Raw genomic sequence first — 20,519 nt, 5'->3', positions numbered from 1 at the left:
TTAAAGATATCTACCTCTGTCTTGACAATCCTGTACGGTAAAAAAAAAATTCCACAGATTCATAGCCATCAGAAGAAATTCCTCCTCATCTCTGGTTATTATTGCATTGCTGTGATTAAGAGCTTTTTGTTTGCATATTGATCGTACAATGCTTTGTCGTACCTTAAGTCATGAAAGGTGCTGTATCAATGATCTTAGTTCTTTTACTACCTGAGCACATTCTTGATGCATGCAGCTTGACTTTTTAATTAGTGTGGTTTCAGTTAGGGTTCTGACCTACATGAATGTTTTAATTAAGGCAGGGAGATGACAGTCAGGAGTAGTGTTGCACCTTAGTCTCAGTCACCTGGGTGAAGCCGGGTGCTGCAGAAGCAGCAGTACTAATTTCTGGGATGAAGGGGGTTTCCTTGATGAATGGTAGACAAGTTGAACTTGTGTTGCTAGACTTTAAAAGAATGAGAGGGGCTCTTCAAACATGAGATATTGAGAAGCCATGACTGCAGTGGATGCAGAAAGGATAAGGATATTCCCCCTTTGAGAGAGACCCGAACTAGGGGGCAGTTTAAAAACAAAAAGGTCTCCTACTTAAGTCAGAGATGGAGATTCTTTTTTGTGAGTCATTAGGCTGTCTATTTCTCTTTCCCAAAGATTAATGAGGGCTGGGTTGTCGATTACTTTTAGGGTTCAATTAGATTCTTGACTGAGCAGGATTCAAAGGGGATAGGTGTAGACAAGAAAGTAGTAACCGCAACCAGGTCAACTGCGATCATATCCGATGGCAGATTTGGTTTAAGGAACTGCGTGATCTACTTTTCCTAATTTGCATTTTCAGATGTCCTACCTGTCTGCCTGAGATCAATCACTTCAGGACAGTCTGAAGATTGAACCTCAGCCCGTTTCTTTCTTCATGGTATGGGGTTGTACCATAGTTATCATTTCCGTGCTGAATCATCTTTGAATCATAAATGTGCCAGTGCTTGCATTCAGAGTTGCAGCTGCCAATGTTAACCATAGTTAGATGAGATCAAATCACTTATCACCACAGGATTACTGGAGAATGATGATAAACTAGAATCCACCATATTTGCTCCATGTTCCAAGGCTGTTGAACACACTTCTAGTGTGACTTCTGTTGATCTGAAGGTGTAGCAACAGACAGTTTGCTTTATTAGTACCTGTGACATAGTTTCATTCAGGCCAACTTTGATAACTGGCCACTGCCGAGTTATCACATTTCAACTGAGGCAGAAATTGAGGTACTTACAGCTGACTTGAGTTCTTGCTCCCAATCGCAAGGTGAGGTGGGGCTCAGGATGGTTGTGACGTCTTATTAGGGTTAATAGACTGCCAAAACTGCCACTGAAATGTGAATGAGGTCCTGGGAACTTTGGCTCATGTTGAAATGATAATGATTCAAATCCCTTCAAGAGGGAAAAGAGTCAGTGCTGGGAGTAAGGGATACTTGAGCCTAATGTGCAATCCAAGGACTGCAAGGCATCTCCAGCTGACATGTAGCTTGAATCTTACCTGTTGTTGGTTTTAGAAAATTAAGTACAAGACTTCAGCCTCCTTGACGGTTATTTATTTTGTTCTTCAGGACGGAGAACCTTCCCAAGGATTCGCCGACAGCAAGGGAACCTGTTCACCCTCGTCCCTTCCAGCAGGTCACTGAGTACAAATGGGGAGAACATGGGTTTGGCTCAGTACATGGACAGCAGGGGGAGAATTCGCAGTGGTGACATCGAAAATACACTCTCCGTGCAAGAGAGGAATGTTCCCACTAAATGTAGGTCGATCTTTATTTTACTATTGTAATTTTGGGCCTTTTGCAAGCGCATTGTCAGCACTGCATGTGATCAAGTTTGTTTCAGTATCTTCGTTAGGCATTTCCTTGCATCCACACACTGCGCTAACAGATGCATGAGGGCAGTGGCACAAGGGTGCAGCAGGATCTGTGAAGTGTGGACTTGCAGCAAGTCAAAGTATTTTTTCCAGAAAGACCTGAGCACAAACTGGAGACAGAATTGAATCGGCAAATATTACAAAAGTGGTACAAACTATTCAGCCTGCCCTCTGAAAGAATTATGCACTTGCCCTATCATTTGATCCACTGTTTTATTTGAAACTATTATGTTTTTAATTCCACCACTGTTTCAGGAGGAACACTCCATGACCCCATAACTCCAAGCAGAAAACATAATTGAATATCGAGCATCATATTTATTATTAAAAATCACACAACACCAGTTTATAGTCCAACAGGTTTATTTGGAAGTACAAGCTTTTGGATGCTGTTCCTTCTGTGTCTGATAGAATTTAAATTCACTATCTGATGAAGGAGCAGCATCCAAAAGCTTGTACTTCCAAATAAACCCTGTTGGACGATAACCTGGTGTTATGTGATTTTTACCTTTGTCCACCCCAGTCCAACACCAGCACCTCCACATCATGTTTATTATTGATTAACCTATGTTGTTGATTACTATAAATATATTTCCCTTACTTATCTTATGGCACTTGATAATATTGGGCACTCTTATAGAATCATAGAGTATCACAGCACAGAAAGAGGCCCTTTGGCCCATGTCTACTGTGGTGATCAAGCACCTATCCAATCCCAATTTCCAGCACTTGGTCCAATGCTTTGTATGCTATGGCATTTCAAGCGTTTGTCTGAAAACGTTTTGAATGTTCTAATGATTCATGCCACTACCACCCTTTTCGAAAGTGAGTTCCATATACCACCACCACCACCACCACCACACCGCGCCCCCCCCCTCCACACACACACACACACACACACACACACACACACACACACACACACACACACACATCATCTGAATGAAAGAAAAAAATTCTTCTTAACTCCTCTAAACCTCCTGCCTTTTAGCTTAAGTCTTTGCTCCTGATAATGAAGTCCGAGCCGAAAAGCAAATACTTATTCCTATTCCCCCTATCAATGCTCTTAGTAAGTTTATACTCCTCAATCAGGTCTCTTCCTCCTCCTCCTCCTGCTCAAAGGAAAACAATCCAAGTCTGCATTGTGTCTCTCTTCATAGCCGCAATACTTCAGTCCAGGCAACATCCTGATGAATCTCCTCTGCATCCTCTCCTGCTAATGTCCTCTCTTCTGATTTAGAAGAGCCTCAGTTTTCTGTAGTATCTCCTCATAGCCAAAGACTCCTTATCCTTAATACCATGGTGACTCCTGTTCATAGCCGCAATAGCCTTCCGACAGTGGGTAGCCTAAAATTAAACTGATTTCTAATAACTTTCTCAATCATCGATTCTCTCTTTGCTTTTGCCTTATAAGATTCTGCCTATAAAATATCAAGTCTTGCTTTTTTTATTGGAAGTGTTAGCTACTTAACCTTCTACCTTGTACGTGTGAATCCTAATGAGTGTCCATACCTCCACTCCATTTAGTCAGCCATCCCTAGCTGTTATTTGTCCTCCGCTCACATTGACCCATTAGAATTACTTCTAAATCACCCTATTTTAAAAATAGAATTCCTACAGTGTGGCAACATGCCCTTCGGCCCAACAAGTCCACACTGACCTTCCGAAGAGTAACCCACCCAGACCCATTCCCCTAAACTTACACCTGATGTACCTACCCTTCACATCCCTGAACGCTCTGGGCAATTTAGCATGTACCTAACCTGCACATCTTTGTATTATGGGAGGAAACCGGAGCACGTAGAGGAATGTGCCTGTACATAGTTTATATATAGTTTAATATTTCCCTCAATGCAACCAAAAAGCAAAACAAAAGATTTAGTGAAGTATTTAATTTAGTAGCATCATCAAATTAAATATTGTGAACTGCAAAATATTGCCTGTGGAATGATTGAGCATCATAATTATGCAATAAGTGAATTAATAGAGAGATTTATAGAACATAAAACATTTCAGCGCAGTACACACCCATCGGCCCTCGATGTTGCGCCGACCTGTGAAAATAATCTGATGCCCATCTGAACTGCACCGTTTCATTATTATCCATATGTATGTCCAATGATCATTTAAAACCCTTAACATCGGCGAATCTACTACTGTTGCAGGCAGGCCATTCCACGCCTCTACTACTCTCCGAGTGAAGAAACTACCCCTGATATCTGTCCTATGTCTATCACCCCTCAATTTAAAGCTATGCCCCCTCATATTAGCCTTCACCATCTGAGGAACAAGGCTCTCACTGTCCACCTATCTAACCCTCTGATTATCTTATACGTCTTGATTAGGTCACTTCTCAACCCTTTTCTCTCCAACAAAAACAGCCTCAAGTCCCTCAGCCTTTCCTCGTAAGACTTTCCCTCCATACCAGGCAACATCCTAGTAAATCTCCTCTCAACCCTTTCCAAACCTTTCACATCCTTTGTATAATGTGGTGACCAGAACTGTACGCAATACTCCAGGTGTGGCCGCACCATTGTCTTGTACAGCTGAAGCATGACCTGGTGGCTCCGAAACTCAATCCCCCCCGACCAATAAACGCCAACATACTATATGTCGCCTTAACAACGCTATCAACTTGGGTGGCAACTATCAGGGATTTATGCATCAGGATACCGAGATCTCTTTGTTCATTTACACTGCCAAGAATTTTACCATTAGCCCAGTAGTCTGCATTCCTGTTACTTCTTCCGAAGTGAACTACCTCACACCTTTCCACATTAAACTTCATTTGCAACTTCCCCGCCCAGCTCTGCATATTATCTATGTCCCCGTGTAACCCACAACATCCTTTGGCACTACCTACAATTCTGCCTATCTTAGTGTCATCCGTAAATTTACTAACCCATCCTTCTACGCCCATATCCAGATCATTTATAAAAATGACAAACAGCAGTGGCCCCAAAACAGATCCTTGTGGCACACCACTGGTAACTGAAGTCCAGGATGAACATTTCTCATCAACCACCACCCTGTGTCTTCTTTCAGCAAGCCAATTACTGATCCAAACCGATGAATTACCTTCAATCCCAAAACTCTCTATTTTGTGCAATAGCCTACCGTGTGGAACTTTATCAAACACCTTACATATACATCACATCAACCGCTTTCCCCTCATCCACCTGTTTGGTCACCTTCTCGAAGAACTCAATAAGGTTAGTGAGGCATGACCTAACCTTCACAAAACCATGTTGACTATCCCTAATCAAATTATTCCTTTCTAGGCGATTATAAATCCTATCTCTTATAATATTTTCCAACGCCTTACCCTCAACCGAAGTGAGGCTCACTGGCCTATAATTACCAGGGTTGTCCCGACTCCCCTCCTTAAACAAGGGAGCAACGATTGCTATGCTCCAGACTTCTGGCACTACTCCTGTCAATAATGATGGCTTAAAGATGGCAGCCAAAGACTCTCCAATCTCCTCCCTGGCTTCCCAGAGAATCCGAGGGTAAATCCCATCTGGCCCAGGGACTTATCTGTTTTCAGATCTTCCAAAATTGCTAAAACCTCCTCTTTGTCAGCCTCAATCCCATCTAAACTTGTAGCCTGTATCTCTGTATTCTCACTAATATTGTCCTTTTCCAATGTGAATACTGATGAAAAGTATTCATTAAGCACTTCCCCTATGTCCTCCGATTCCACACATAACTTTCCACTCCTATCTTTGATTGGCCCTAATCTAAATCTAGTCACTCTTTTATTCCTGATGTACCTATAGAAGGCCTAAGGGTTTTCCTTGATCCTATCTGCTTTTAAATAAGCTTTCAAAATTTCTTCAATCATTTGGGTATCACTGACTAGGCCAGCATTTTTGTGTCTCCATAATTCCACTTGAGAAGGTGATAATGAGCTCTCACCTTGAGCTGCTGCACAGTCTATTGGGAAGAGAGCTCCAGGAGTTTGACACCACAACCATAAACGAACAGCAATATAGGTTTCAAGTCATGGTGCTACATTGCTTGGAGGATAGTTTGCAGAAGATGTTGTTTAGAACATCTGCTATCCTTAGCCTTCTCTGTGGCAGGAATAGAACTAATGAGAGAAATTGGGAACTTGTCACTTTTGATGTATCAGTGATGAAAGCTATTTTTAAAACAAGCAAATACTATGGTGAAGGAATTATCTGAGTGACAGATAACAGTGAGTAGGGATAATAAAATCGGTGCTCTAATTGGCAGGACATAGTTAGTGGTATCCCACAGTAGTTATTTTAGAGCCTCAATTATTCCCCGTTTTATTAATGGTTGATTAATAAGGCAAAAACCACATGTCCACATTTATGACAATTTAAGCAATGTAGATGGAAACCTAAAAGTATGAACATAATTTAGTAAGCTAAATGGAATCCATTTGCTACAGTTTTACTTATTTCAATCTGAGCAAGTGCAAGATCATCTAATTTATTCTGTAAACAATCAATCGTGGTACTTTCCAATGGACAAAGTGAATTGCAAATTACATTTGCTTAAAGATGCTTGGTAGCCTCAGTACATATGTCAACCAAACATCATTAACAGCTGCAGAAACATTCAGATTGTGAATATAATGCTAGTCATTAAATCCAGATGACTTTAATCCTGTAGGGGAGTGATGCTTTCTAGTTGGACCACATCTAGAATATGTCTGAGCACTACAGTAAGAAAATTCTGTTGACTGTGTAGGAAGTCCAGTGTAGATTTATCAGAATGTTTCTTGGAATCCAAGATCAAAATGATAGGGAGAGATTACATAATCAGGACATTAGAAAAAAATCTCCCTGGCTCTCACAGCACTTTCTTTTTCAGATCTCCAGAGCCCGAAGTATTTTGCTTTTATTACTTAAACTCAGCACAAACAAATTTACAGCAGCATCTTCCAAATCTCCAGGTGAATGAAGCAGAAATGTATTCACCATCATCTTCAGGATGTTGCTGAAGGAAACTTTGTAAGATCTTGAGCAGAGGGTTTACATAAACTATAGTCTGGTGGGAGGTCTTTTCAGCCTCAAGCATCTTCAGGCTTACACAAAGACACAGGAAAAGCTCGTCAATGAACTTTGGTATGTTCTCTTAGCCACAGTCAGTCATACTTGCAATGTACAACAGCATCTTTTGGCAGAACAATATCATAAACATTGAAGTCCTGGAAACAGACAACATCAGCAACATCTATAAGACCATAAGACATAGGAGAGGAAGTAAGGCCATTCGGCCCATCGAGTCCACTCCGCCATTCAATCATGGCTGATGGGCATTTCAACTCCACTTACCCGCGTTCTCCTCGTAGCCCTTAATTCCTTGTGACATCAAGAATTTATCAATTTCTGCCTTGAAGACATTTAGCGTCCCAGCCTCCACTGCACTCCGTGGCAATGAATTCCACAGGCCCACCACTCTCTGGCTGAAGAAATGTCTCCGTATTTCTGTTCTGAATTTACTCCCTCTAATTCTAAGGCTGTGTCCACGGGTCCTAGTCTCCTCACCTAACGGAAACAATTTCCTAGCGTCCACCCTCTCCAAGCCATGTATTATCTTGTAAGTTTCTATTAGATCTCCCCTTAATCTTCTAAACTCCAATGAATACAATCCCAGGATCCTCAGCTGTTCCTCATATGTTAGATCTACCATTCCAGGGATCATCTGTATGAATCTCTGCTGGACACGTTCCAGTGCCAGTATGTCCTTCCTGAGGTGTGGGGACCAAAACTGGACACAGTACTCCCCACTTCCTCAGTACTACCTGCCTGTCCACCTAACTTTGTATCATCGGCAAACTTTGCTAGAATGCCCCCAGTCCCTTCATCCAGATCATTAATATATAATGTGAACAGCTGCGGCCCCAACACTGAACCCTGCGGGACACCGCTTGTCACCGGCTGCCATAAAAGAACCTTTTATTCCCAACTCTCGGCCTCTGTCAGACAGCCAATCCTCAATCCATATCAGTAGCTCACCTCGAACACCATGGGCCCTCGCCTTGCTCAGCAGCCTCCCATGTGGCACCTTATCAAAGGCCTTTTGGAAGTCTAGGTAGATAACATCCACTGGGTTTCCCTGGTCTAACCTACTTGTCACCTCTTCAAAGAACTCCAATAGGTTTGTCAGGCACGACCTCCCCTTACTAAATCCATGTTGACTTGTTCTAATCCGATCCTGCTCTTCCAAGAATTTAGAAACCTCATCCTTAATGATGGATTCTAGAATTTTACCAACAACCGAGGTTAGACTAATTGGCCTATAATTTTCCATCTTTTGCCTTGATCCTTTCTTGAACAAGGGGGTTACAATAGCGATCTTCCAATCATCCGGGACTTTCCCTGACTCCAGTGACTTTTGAAAGATCTCAACCAACGCCTCGGCTATTTCCTCAGCCACCTCCCTCAGAACTCTAGGATGTAGCCCATCGGGGCCAGGAGATTTATCAATTTTAAGACCTTTTAGCTTTTCTAGCACTTACTCTTTTGTAATGGCAACCATACTCAACTCAGCCCCCTGACTCCCTTTAATTGTTGGGATATTACTCATGTCTTCCACTGTGAAGACTGATGCAAAGTACCTATTAAGTTCTCCTGCTATTTCCTTATCTCCCATCACTAGGCTTCCAGCATCAGTTTGAAGTGGCCCAGTGTCTACTCTTGCCTGTCGTTTGTTTCTTATGTATTAAAAGAAACTTTTACTATCATTTCTAATATTACTGGCTCGCCTACCTTCATATTTGATCCTCTCCTTCCTTATCTCTCTCTTTGTTATCCTCTGTTTGTTTTTGTAGCCTTCCCAATCTTCTGATTTCCCTGTGCTCTTGGCCACTTTATAGGATCTCTCTTTTTCTTTGATAGATTTCCTGACTTCCTTTGTCAGCCATGGCTGTCTAATCCCTTCCAGGATAATCTTTCTCTTCTTGGGGATGAACCGCTGTACAGTGTCCTCAATTTTACCCACAAACTCCTGCCATTTTTGCTCTATTGTCTTCCCTGCTAGGCTCTGCTTCCAGTCGATTTTCGTCAGTTCCTCTCCCATGCCCTCATAATTACCTTTATTTAACTGTAACACCATTACATCCGATTTTGCCTTCTCTCTTTCAAACTGCAGACTGAACTCTACCATATTATGATCGCTGCTTCCTAAGTGTTCCCTTACTTTAAGATTTTTTATAAAGTCTGGTTCATTACATAGCACTCGGTCCAGAATAGCCTGCTCCCTTGTGGGCTCCATGACAAACTGTTCCAAAAAGCCATCCTGTAAGCATTCCATGAATTCCCTTTCTTTTGATCCATTGGCAACATTATTTACCCAGTCCACCTGGATATTGAAATCTCCCATGATCACCGTGACCTTGCCTTTCTAACATGCCTTCTCTATTTCCCGGTACATGTTGTGCCCCTGGTCCTGACCACTGTTAGGAGGTCTGTACATAACTCCCATTATGGTTTTTTTGCCTTTGTGGTTCCTCAATTCCACCCACACAGACTCCACGTATCCGACGCTATGTCATTCAGTGCCATAGATTTCATTTTGTTCTTAACTAACAAGGCAACCCCGCCCTCTCTGCCCACCTCCCTGTGTTTTCGATAAGTTGAAAACCCTTGGATGTTTAACTGCCAGTCCTGACCCCCCTGTAACCATGTCTCTGTGATGCCTACCACATCATAATCATTCACGATGATCTGTGCCATTAGATCGTCTGCTTTGTTACGAATGCTACGAGCATTCAGGTAAAGTGCCTTAATGCTAACTTTCTTATCATTAGAGAAATTGGAAGTCATAAGATGTCCTAAGTTATCCTTCCTTTTTGCTGCATTCCCAGTCTGTCTCAAGTTTAAATCTGCCAGCACATATGCTATCCTGCCGCTTATCTTTCCATTTAACTCCATACTCCCTGTCGCTTTCACTTTCCCTTCCCCCCAACTCAGAAGTTTAAAGTCCTACTGACCAGCCTATTTATCCTCTTCGCTAGAACATTGGTACCTGATCGGTTCAGGTGGAGACTGTGCCAACGGTACAGATCTCCCCGGTTCCAAAACTGATGCCAATGCCCCATGAAGTGGAATCCCTCTTTCCCACACCAATCCCTTAGCCACGTGTTTACTTCCCTAGACCGTCCTGCTGCAAAGCTAACCCCAGATAGATGACAGTCACCTGACTAAGGTGTTGCATGGAGAGCTGACTACTGGTAAACAGAACAGGAGGTCCCCACTCAAATGCTTCAAAGACTTGCTAAAGAAATCCCCTCTGTGCCACATCAGCTGTCACCAGTGGGAAGCACAGGCCACAGGTCATAATACTTGCAGATGCTATATCAAGTGTTACAGGCATTTTGTAACTGAACAAAGAACTGGCATGAAAGACAAAAAAAAAGTTAAGGATGGATCCCATTGTCCTCAGCAGCAACTATACTTACACTTATACCCACGATAAGAATCTGCCAGTCACAGGCCTGGCGAGCCACCAGTGGGCCCACAACTGACGAATGCTGCCTTCCTATGACTTCCATCCACAGAGAAAGGCCAAGGGAGACTCAAACTGAAGTACTCTTCCCTGGGATTCAGTTTATATTTTTGTAATGTTAGAGAAATAGATTGAGTTGAAAAAGAGAAACTGTATCTACTGACTGGCAAATGTCGGGAAGGTATGAAAATTAATCAGATCTTTCAGAAATGAAATTAAGAAATGTTTCTCTGTAACGGGTAGCAGAGGTTCAAGACCCTTTGCTCCCTACAACAACTGGTATTACGTTAGTTAATTTTAAATTTGAGATGGATGGGGATTTGCTAGCCAACAGTATTAAGGGATATTGGACAAAAGTAGATGGAGTTGGGCTGTCTCATTGAATGGCAAAAGAGGCTTCTGAAGTACAAGTGACTGAAGGTTTTGCAGGCGCAGACCGTATTTTGGATGTTTTGCATTTGAGTGCAGAGTTTAGATTATATGTAAGCAATGTCGGCACTTAGAAGTTTCCCAAGTTCACAGTGTGAACTTGCTGCTCTGAAGACCTAAAATATCGCATTCAGGAGAATACAATCAGTTTCAAGTGAACAGGGGTGGAGAGACAATGCACAGGCAGTGCTGTTCCATGGCCAACCATAAACTAATCTTTAATAAACTTCAACTCCAGTCACTATTTTGGAGTGGGAAGCAAACATTTCAACTTATAATGAGATGAGCTTTAAGAGATTTGAGAAATCCAGGCTCTCAGTGAGACATCTCAAATAATAACCAATATGGATTAGGTAAACGCAGCATATTAGTCCAAACTAAGCTGTGAAATAACTAACTCCAGAAACTCAATTCTGTGTTGATATTTGATAAAAGTTTCTTTATTCCCAAAATACGTCATGCTTGACATCACCATCTAGATAGGGTTGTAAAGATAACTTTGATATCAGCTGTTGCGGGGTTCTAACCCAGGCTGTACCTGAGTTTATGGGGAGGGCCTTTGTTTCACTCAACCAGTCTTTTGTACATTATATACTGCTAGGTGTTTGGTTTTGCACTTGGTATGCCTGAGTTCTGCATCACTGAGTAACCCCCACCATACACATACACACACAGCCTGAAATCTACCATGCCACCATGTGGTCTCTATTGGTGCAAATGTATTGAAGATGGAAACAACTCTGTGACTAACACGTAGAGAACAGGATATTTGCATTGCTAGCAAATTGTTATCCAAATGCTAATCATAAAAGTCTTTCCAGTCTCTTGACACAACTGATTATTTTTCAAAGATTAATTTTATGTAGCAAAATGATCCTAAGAACCTGCATCATTCCAATTAGGCAAATACCTCCAATTATTTACCACCACTCAGCTCCTCCTGGGAATTAAGGCCCAATTAGCATAGAGGGTTTGCTTGGGCAGCAGTGCTGTGGATGCGTAGTTACTATGGTTTTGCTTAAATCAATTATCTGAGCTTAAACTTGGTAAGCAGACAAAACTGCACCAAGGCCTGTTCTTTAAATGACATCAGATCCCATTGCTGATAGTTTATTTTGCACATGCAACACAGAAATCACTTCCTGGAGATGTCTTGCTTTTCCACACTGTCGCAATTCATTATGTGTGTAGTGGTTTGCGTCGGCAATTTTTGCTCCACTTCTGGATAGCATTGTGTGTGTCTCTAATTACCAACTACAATTGATTTTAATTTTGAAAGCAAAATTGAATTAGTTCAATCTTTCGGTTAATATTACAGCACCAAGTGCACCTACCAACTGGAGGAGAGGAAAGCTGCTGGGACAAGGGGCTTTCGGACGTGTCTACCTCTGTTACGATGTAGACACAGGACGCGAACTTGCTGCAAAACAAGTTCAGTTTGACCCTGATAGCCTTGAGACTAGCAAGGTGAGTCCTGTGACCTCCAGTCCAGTTGTCTGATAGCAAAATGTATTAGTTAAGCTGGTGTTGTATAACTCAGCTGGGTGTCATACCTCAAAGACTGTGGGCTTGATCTCCATCTGTGCCAAACTGGATGATTTCAATCCAGATACAATTAGGAGTGCTGGAATTGGCCATCCTTTCCATTCTTGAAGTAGTGATGAGCAAATGAGCCAGAGCAACAGTCCTGATTCCAGTCTGTCTAGAAACGTGTGTGTTTGATGGTTGCACAAGAGGTTGGGATTTGGGTCGTAACCCTAACCCTATCTCAACTCCCCATTCATCCAAGCAAGCCACCCATAGGCGAGAAAGGTCTCTGAGCTTTTAGCCCAGGCTCTAACCTCTCTCTCTGGAGGAACCTTTCTTATCTCCGTGTCAGCACTGCTGTCATAATTGTTGTTGCTGTGAATTTTCCTCCCTTCCACCTCAGCTTCAACTGTGATGCTGTGTTTGTAGTCTCACAGTCTTGCCTCAAGACTGGCCATATTATTTTCTGTTAATTAAAGCACTGCGCATGCAAGTAAATAGCAATCATTCATTATTCAGCTGTGTGCTGGAGAGTTTGACATTAAGTTAGTCATGCCTTTGAGATTGAACATGTTGGCCATTTTCATTAACAATCCCACATCCAGTGTTCAGGCTTTGCAAATCAAGCACTCGATGTAGGTGAACAGAAGGTTATGTTGAATGAACTAAGAAACTACAAATGAGTCAGACATTAAGTAATAAAAGTGATTTTTCTGCTTATTTCTTGGACAAGGGTGACACTTGAAGTTAACATTTTAGTCCCATTAGAATTTAGTTTCTTCATTGTTATATGATTGTGATTTATGTGTTCCAGGATGGTTACTTTATCTCTCTGAGGGCTGTTTCCTTTTAAAACTGAGAAAATGTATTCGATACTTCCTGTGTCATGATAAAGAGGGGCTGAGGGAAAATACACAGTAAATAGGCAAAGCATTGGTGGACATTATAGCAATAAGAACTACTTATACAAATCGTTCAATTGATTGTGTTGGAGGATGATGTTTTGCTTTTCTTCTAAAGAGACTCATAGTGGAGTCATCTTGCAAAAGCCCATCCCCAGGATAGCAGAGTTATCAGCAGATTATTTGACGTAGAATTGCATTGCAGCCATTTTGGGTGATCATGAGTTGGGGGAGCCGATGTTGGACTGGGATGGACAAAGTTAAAACTGACACAACACCAGATTATAGTCCAACCAGTTTATGTGTACATACAAGCTTTCAAAGCGCTGATGCTTCTTCAGGTAGTTGTGGAGCAGGACCGTAAGGCACAGAATTTATAGCAAAAGTTTAGTGTTATGCGGCTGAAATATATTAAACAAATTTAGATTAAGTCTTTCCTCTTTTAGAATGTTAAAAATCACACAACACCAGGCTATAGTCCAACAGGTTTAATTGGAAGCACACTAGCTTTCGGAGCAACGCTCCTCCATCAGGTGATTTAAAATAAAATTTATTTTATTGAGTAAAATAACACGGTGCTACATAGTGGTCCTGCTTTCCAGGAATCTTTGGAATCAACAGGACCCACTTTACACTAACGCAAAATCAGAATCCCCCAATGTTGTCTTTCCAGAGTAAATGTCAGACATGGTTGTGATGCGATCCCAAGTCCTGACAGTTTTAAGCTCCTGCAAAAATGTTTAGAGACATTGGACACTTAAATAGTTCATCTGTGCACCACCAAAACAAATTAAACGGAATGATCATCGATTTGCTCTCTTTCACACAATGTACGTTTTTCCTAATTCTCATTGCCATTGATGTTAATTAAAATGAAGTCAGGAGAGATGTATAATGAGTGTATGAATCAATGTCATTGTGTTCCACTATTACCAACAATCAAAATGACCCTCAAGAAGTGAGAGTTTTGGCTGTAATTTTTCCCATACCCACATTACGGTATTTGTCCTTTCCTTAGTTGAGATCAGCTAACTCAGCACAGTGCGGGAGAGACATTTCAATGTTATTTTTGGATTGTTCTAGCACGGAGACTATTACAATTATTTTACACAATGATGGTCTATACAGATAAAAATAACAGGCAAACATGTTTATGTTGAAGTTTAACAATTTACCACAAGAGTACTAAAATGTAAATCTGATTTTTTTTTTAAGAGCCTTCAATAACACTAAAAATGCTATTCAGTTTTCCCTGCAGTCTGGCATTACTCCAGACTACATTATTAAAATGAAATAATAATATATGTGGTGTTGTTTGAGCGCAGACAGAATTGCATTTGAGCTCAATATTTGCTGTACACCATTTCTGCATGTTACTCGTCCCCTTCATCCTAAATTTAGAGGCAAAATGTTTTGTTTAAAACATGAAATGTCCAGTCCATTATGACGGTACTAATGGATGTTTGTCCACTGTCTGTATGGATGTGTTTCACACATCTGCAATCAATATACTTTATGAAAGTCAATTGCCAGCATAAGGAAAGGTCTGGCATAGAGTCACAAGCAACGTTGACAGGATTTCTGTTTTGATCTTGTTAGGAAGTAAGCGCGTTGGAGTGTGAGATTCAGTTACTGAAGAACCTACAGCACGAGCGAATAGTGCAATACTATGGCTGTCTCCGTGAGAAAGCAGAGAAAACTCTTTCAATTTTCATGGAGTATATGCCTGGGGTGAGTAGAGAAAAGCCAGGAAAACATGGGTGATTATTTGAAATTGTGGCATACAACGTTTTCTGTAAAATGTACTCTTCATTCCAAGTTCTGTTGTTTGTGGGAGCATGAGGCACTTTGTTTCAGATGGCCTGTATTGGCAACCATTACTCCGAGGTTTATTACGGGACGAATTATTGCTTTTCTTACATGGGCTGGCAGAGCCAAGAGGCCTGTCAAGGCTGAGGTGACAGAAATCACAGTTTACAATCCTTTAGGTGCAAAGTTTTAAGGCTGCACATTTGTGATTGCATTCCTGTCAAATGGAAAACACCATATAATTCAGGCTAAAGTATAAATTCAAGTTACTGAAAGGTATAAACCAAATAGAGGAAGAAGGAAACTTAAAACAGTAATACTTCATACAATATCAGAAATTGCTGAAGAAATTCAAGCAGCACATCTGTGGAGAGAAAGCAGAATTACGTTTCAAGTGTGGTGACTCTTCAGCAGTACTGATGGCGGTTAAGAAAAAGGTATTTATACTGAAGCTAGTGTTCTGGTAGGTGAGGTGGGAGTGGTGAGCGGCTAAGTGGAGATGAAGCACAGAGAGAGAGAGAGAGATGAAATGGGTAGGCAGACAATGGGATTATTGACAGTAAGCTAAAATAGAGAAGCTGAGTAAGTGATGTGCTTAAAGCAATACAGGTAATGTGATAATAGGACTGAGTGACAATGCTTCTCACCTATCTGCTCCACCCTCCTCTCCGACCTATCACCATCACCTTCACTGCCACCTGCATCCACCTTTTGCACTCTCAGGTACCATCTCCCCAGCTCCACCCCCCCTCCCATTTATCTCTCCACCCCTGAGGCTCCCAGCCTCATTCCTGATGAAGGGCTCCGACCCCAAACGTCAGTTTTCCTGCTCCTCAAATGCTGCCTGATCACCTGTGCGTTTGCCTCCCCAAAGTAGAGAAGAACACATGAGCAGACAATACAGTAGATGAAATTGAGTGAAGTGCAGGTGAATCATCGCTTCACCTGGAACATTTGTCTGGGGCCTTGGACAGTGAGGAGGGAGGGAGGGAGGAAGTAAACAGGCAGGTATTAACCTTCTGCGATTGCATGGGAAGGTGCTATGGCAGTGTGACGGGTGTTGGGAATGGAGAAGGAGTGGACCAGGCTGGCCTGGAGGAAATATCCCGTGCAGAATGCTGACAAGATGGGGAGAGGGGGTGAGTGAAGTGGAGTGCAGAAGGAATATGTGTCTTGTGTCATCATAGAATCCCTACAGCGTACCAACAGGCCCTTCGGCCCAAACAGTAACCCACCCAGAACCATTCCCCTACCCTACATTTACCCCTAACTAATGCACCTAACCTACACTTCCCTGAACACGATGGCCAGTTTACCTAATCTGCACATCTTTGGATTGTGGGAGGAAACCGGAGCACCCAGAGGAAACCCACACAGACGTGGGGAGAATATGCAAACTTCACACAGTCACCCGAGGTTGGAATCGAACCTATGTCCCTGGCACTGTGAGGCCGCAGTGCTAACCACTGAGTCACTGTGCCACCCCGATTAAACTTTTTTTTCAAGGCTGAGGTGACAGAAATCACAGTTTACAATCCTTTAGGTGCAAAGACTAGGAGAACCAGGGGAATCTTTTATTGTTAGAAGGAAGAGGGCAGGTGAGGGCAAAAGTGTGGGAGGGGTGAGACAAGGCTGAGTCCAGTCAATCACGGTAGCAGAGAATCCTCGATTGAGGAAAAACGAGGACCTTTCTGAGGGTGCCCTCTGGAAGGTGACATCATCAGGGCAGATATGACAGAAACAGAGAAACTGGGAAATGGGGCGGAGTTTTTTATGGGAAGCCGGGTGTGAGGATACACAGTCCAGGCGACTGTGGGTGTCGGTGGGTTTGTAATGGATATTGATAACCAGAAATGGAAACACAGATATCGAGGAATGGAGGTGTCAGAGATGGACCAGATGAAGGTGAAAGCAGGGTGGAAATTGGAAGCAAAATTGCTAAGTGTTTCCAATTCCAAACAATGAAAGGGGAAGCGCCAATGAGGTCATCAGTGTACCAGAGAAAGAGTTGTGGGTGGGGGCCAGAGTAGATCTGGAACCCCACAAAGTGACAGGCACAACGGGACCCACGCAGATATCCATAGTCACTCCTCTTATCTGAAGAAAGTGGGAGGAGTTAAAGGAGTTGTTCCAAATGAGGATGAACTCAGACATTTGGAGGAGAAGGTTTGTGGTGGTGGATAGGGATGGTTCAGGCCTTTTTTTCTAGAAAGAAGCAGACGGCTGTGAGGCCATCCTGTTTGGGGCTGGATGTGTAATAGTGAAAAGGAAGTGGCTGGAGGCTGTTTGTAGGTTTTGGGAAGAAGCTAGAAGCAGACTGTATGGGGCTGGGAGACACTGGTGGAGGAGATCTCCAGATGAGCTGAGGTTGGTGACGGTTGTGGAAACAGTAGCCTGGTGCTTGATGGTGATGTCATGGTCCAGTGGGATAGAAAAGGTGTGTTCAAGAGCTGATAGTCGGCCTCCACAGTGTCGAGGTTACTTTGTCAGACAACAGTACAATCCTTGTCAGTCGGCTTGATGACAAAGGGTTTGATCTGAGAGCTTCCACAATTTTTTGTTTTATTATACTTTATGCAATGCTTAATGATACCATAAAGCATCATCTGAAACTTAAAGAAGTTTAACATTCTCGATAATTTTCTTAGGTTTTTCCAATGAAGCTTGTAACGGTAGTAAAACATTGACACGCGGTTTGCATTGATTACTATAAAGAGCCAGGTGACAGAATAATTGACAAAGTGAATATTGACACTATTGTGGCTGCCTCTGAGGCAGCGGTAAGGTGGAAATTGTTTGTTCCTAAAGTGCAGTAAATTTGTTTGTAGTTGTAATCTCTGCACTCACGACCAGAATTATGCAAGCAGAATCTCCAGACTAGAGCAGGGTTATATTTCTGGCACAATCGCGATTGGCGATAATTTCATTATATAAGCTAAAAGTCAGTCCTAGTCATTTACAGCAGTAGAATTGACAGGAAAGTCACACGTTCATGACAGTTCAGACTGGAAATAATAGTTTCATATTTTCAGTGCACACTTTAAGGCAATGTATTGATGAACAGATCAAAGAAGATCTTTTAAAATATGTTCTTAAGGAATCACAGCATTTCCCAGTTGGTTGGGAATCAATATGAATTACTTCTAAATCTCTATCTGTACCTTGTCAACTGTTGGTCCCAGCCGTAAACAGCAGCAGCTTGGCAGCCAAATAGAGCATTTACCATGAAACATTCCACGGTATTTCACAGGTGTTATATCAAACATAATTTGACACCAAACTAAGGAGGGACTGTGACAGGCAACCAAAAACTTGGCCAACCCTGGGCATGCCCTTATTTCTTTGGTGGCACGGTGGCTCAGTGGTTAGCACTGATGTCTCACAGCACCAGGAACCCAGGAAAGGATTGCAAAGTTTAAATCTAAATGGTTAAAAACACAGCAGTGTTTTTAGAGTAACTTTAAAATTGGAGATACTCGCAAGGCAAGTACTGTAGGAACATGGGTATGTTTGACAATTGCAGAGAGAGAAGCTGGTACAAGTCCGCAGAAGAATTTGAAAACCATGATGAGAATTTGCATATCCACTGTGTCAGATTGGGAGACAATATAGGTCAGCAAGCATTGGGGTGATTACTAGAACATAGAACAGTACAGCACAGAACAGGCCCTTCAGCCCACGATGTTGTGCCGACCATTGATCCTCATGTGAGGTAAACCTAATGTACGAACTCTCAAATTTCTGTGACCATATGCATGTCCAGCAGTCTCTTAAGTATCCCCAATGACCTCGCTTCCACAACTGCTGCTGGCAATGCATTCCATGCTCTCCCAATTCTCTGCGTAAAGAACCCACCTCTGACATCCTCTCTATACTTTCCGCCAAACAGCTTAAAATTATGACCCCTCGTGTTAACAATTTCTGCCCTGGGAAAAAGTTTCTGGCTATCAACTCTACCTATGCCTCTCATTATCTTGTACACCTCAATTAGGTCCACTCTCTTCCTTTTTACCAATGAAAAAAGTCCGAGCTCAGTCAACCTCTCTTCGTAAGATAAGCTCTCCATTCCAGGCAGCATCTTGGTAAACTTCCTCTGAACCCTCTCCAAAGCATCCACATCTTTCCTATAATAGGGTGACCAGAACTAGACACAGTATTCCAAGTGCAGTCTAACCAAAGTTTTATAGAGCTGCAACAAGATCTCACGGCTCTTAAACTCAACCCCCCTGTTAATGAAAGCCAAAGCACCATATGCTTTCTTAACAACCCTGTCCACCTGGGTGGCAATTTTAAGGGATCTATGTACCTGCACACCAAGATCCTGCTGTTCCTCCACACTGCCAAGGCTCCTGTCTTTAATCCAGTACTCAACTTTCAAGTTCGACCTTCAAAAATGCATCACTTCGCATTTATCCAGGTTAAACTCCATCTGTCACCTCTCAGCCCATCTCTGCATCCTGTCAATGTCACGCTGCAGCCTACAACAGTCCTCTACACTGTCAATGACACCTCCAACCTTTGTGTTATCTGCAAACCTGCTAACCCATCCTTCAATTTCCTCATCCAAGTCATTAATAAAAATTACAAACAATAGAGGCCCAAGGACAGAGCCCTGTGGAACACCATTCACCACTGACTTCCAGGCAGAAAATTTTCCTTCCACTACCATTCCCTGTCTTCTGTCGACTAGCCAATTCTGCTAAATTTCCCTGTATCCCATTCCTCCTGACCTTCTGAACGAGCCTACCATGGGGAACCTTATCAAATGCCTTACTGAAGTCCATATACACAACATCCACCGCTCGACCCTCATCAACTTGTCTAGTAACATCCTCAAAAAACTCTAAGGTTTGTGAGGCATGACCTGCCCCTCACAAAGCCGTGCTGACTGCCTTTAATCAAGCCGTGCTCTTCCAGATAGTCATAAATCCTATCCCTCAGAATCCTTTCTAACACCTTGCAGATGACAGACGTGAGACTGACTGACTGGTCTGTAATTGCCGGGGATTTCCCTATTTCCTTTCTTGAAGAGAGGAATTACATTTGCCTCCCTCCAGTCCTCCGGTACAACTCCGGTGGAGAACGAGGATGCAAAGATCTTCGCAAGCGGCGAAGCAATCACATTTCTCGCTTCCCAAAGCAGCAGAGGACAAATCTGGTCTGGCCCTGGCGACTTGTCAATCTTAATGTTTGTCAAAATTTTCAACACATCAGCTTCCTCAATCTCTATCCGTTCCAGCATGCTTACCTGCTCCTCAATGGTTTCATTCACTACAAGGTCCTTTTCTTTAGTAAAGACAGAAGCAAAAAACTCATTTAGGGCTTCCCCTACCACCTTAGACTCTATACACAAGTTCCTTATGCTATCTGTGATCGGCCCTACTCTTTCTTTGATCATTCTCTTATTCCTCACATACGTGTAAAATGCCTTTGGATTCTCCCTAATCCTTCCTGCCAAGCCTTTTT

General features: G+C 42.4%; 1 protein-coding gene across 1 annotated transcript in view; it reads left to right on the top strand.

Annotated features, from left to right (window-relative positions):
- Nucleotides 1-20,519, top strand: part of map3k3 (mitogen-activated protein kinase kinase kinase 3) — a 158,650-nt gene that overhangs the window by 103,500 nt on the left and 34,631 nt on the right. Inside the window, exons 12-14 of the mRNA XM_043675368.2 lie at nucleotides 1,598-1,786; nucleotides 12,134-12,282; nucleotides 14,844-14,975. Of these exons, the coding sequence (XP_043531303.1) occupies nucleotides 1,598-1,786; nucleotides 12,134-12,282; nucleotides 14,844-14,975 (470 nt within the window). The remainder of the gene's footprint in view (nucleotides 1-1,597; nucleotides 1,787-12,133; nucleotides 12,283-14,843; nucleotides 14,976-20,519) is intronic.

This window comes from Chiloscyllium plagiosum, unplaced genomic scaffold (assembly GCF_037043375.1).
Source record: "Chiloscyllium plagiosum isolate Xiang-an unplaced genomic scaffold, Cpla_swu_hap1 HiC_scaffold_32, whole genome shotgun sequence".
Taxonomy (NCBI): Eukaryota; Metazoa; Chordata; class Chondrichthyes; order Orectolobiformes; family Hemiscylliidae; genus Chiloscyllium; species Chiloscyllium plagiosum.
Note: the sequence above shows the minus strand (reverse complement) of the source record. Positions and strands in the feature narration are given on the sequence as shown.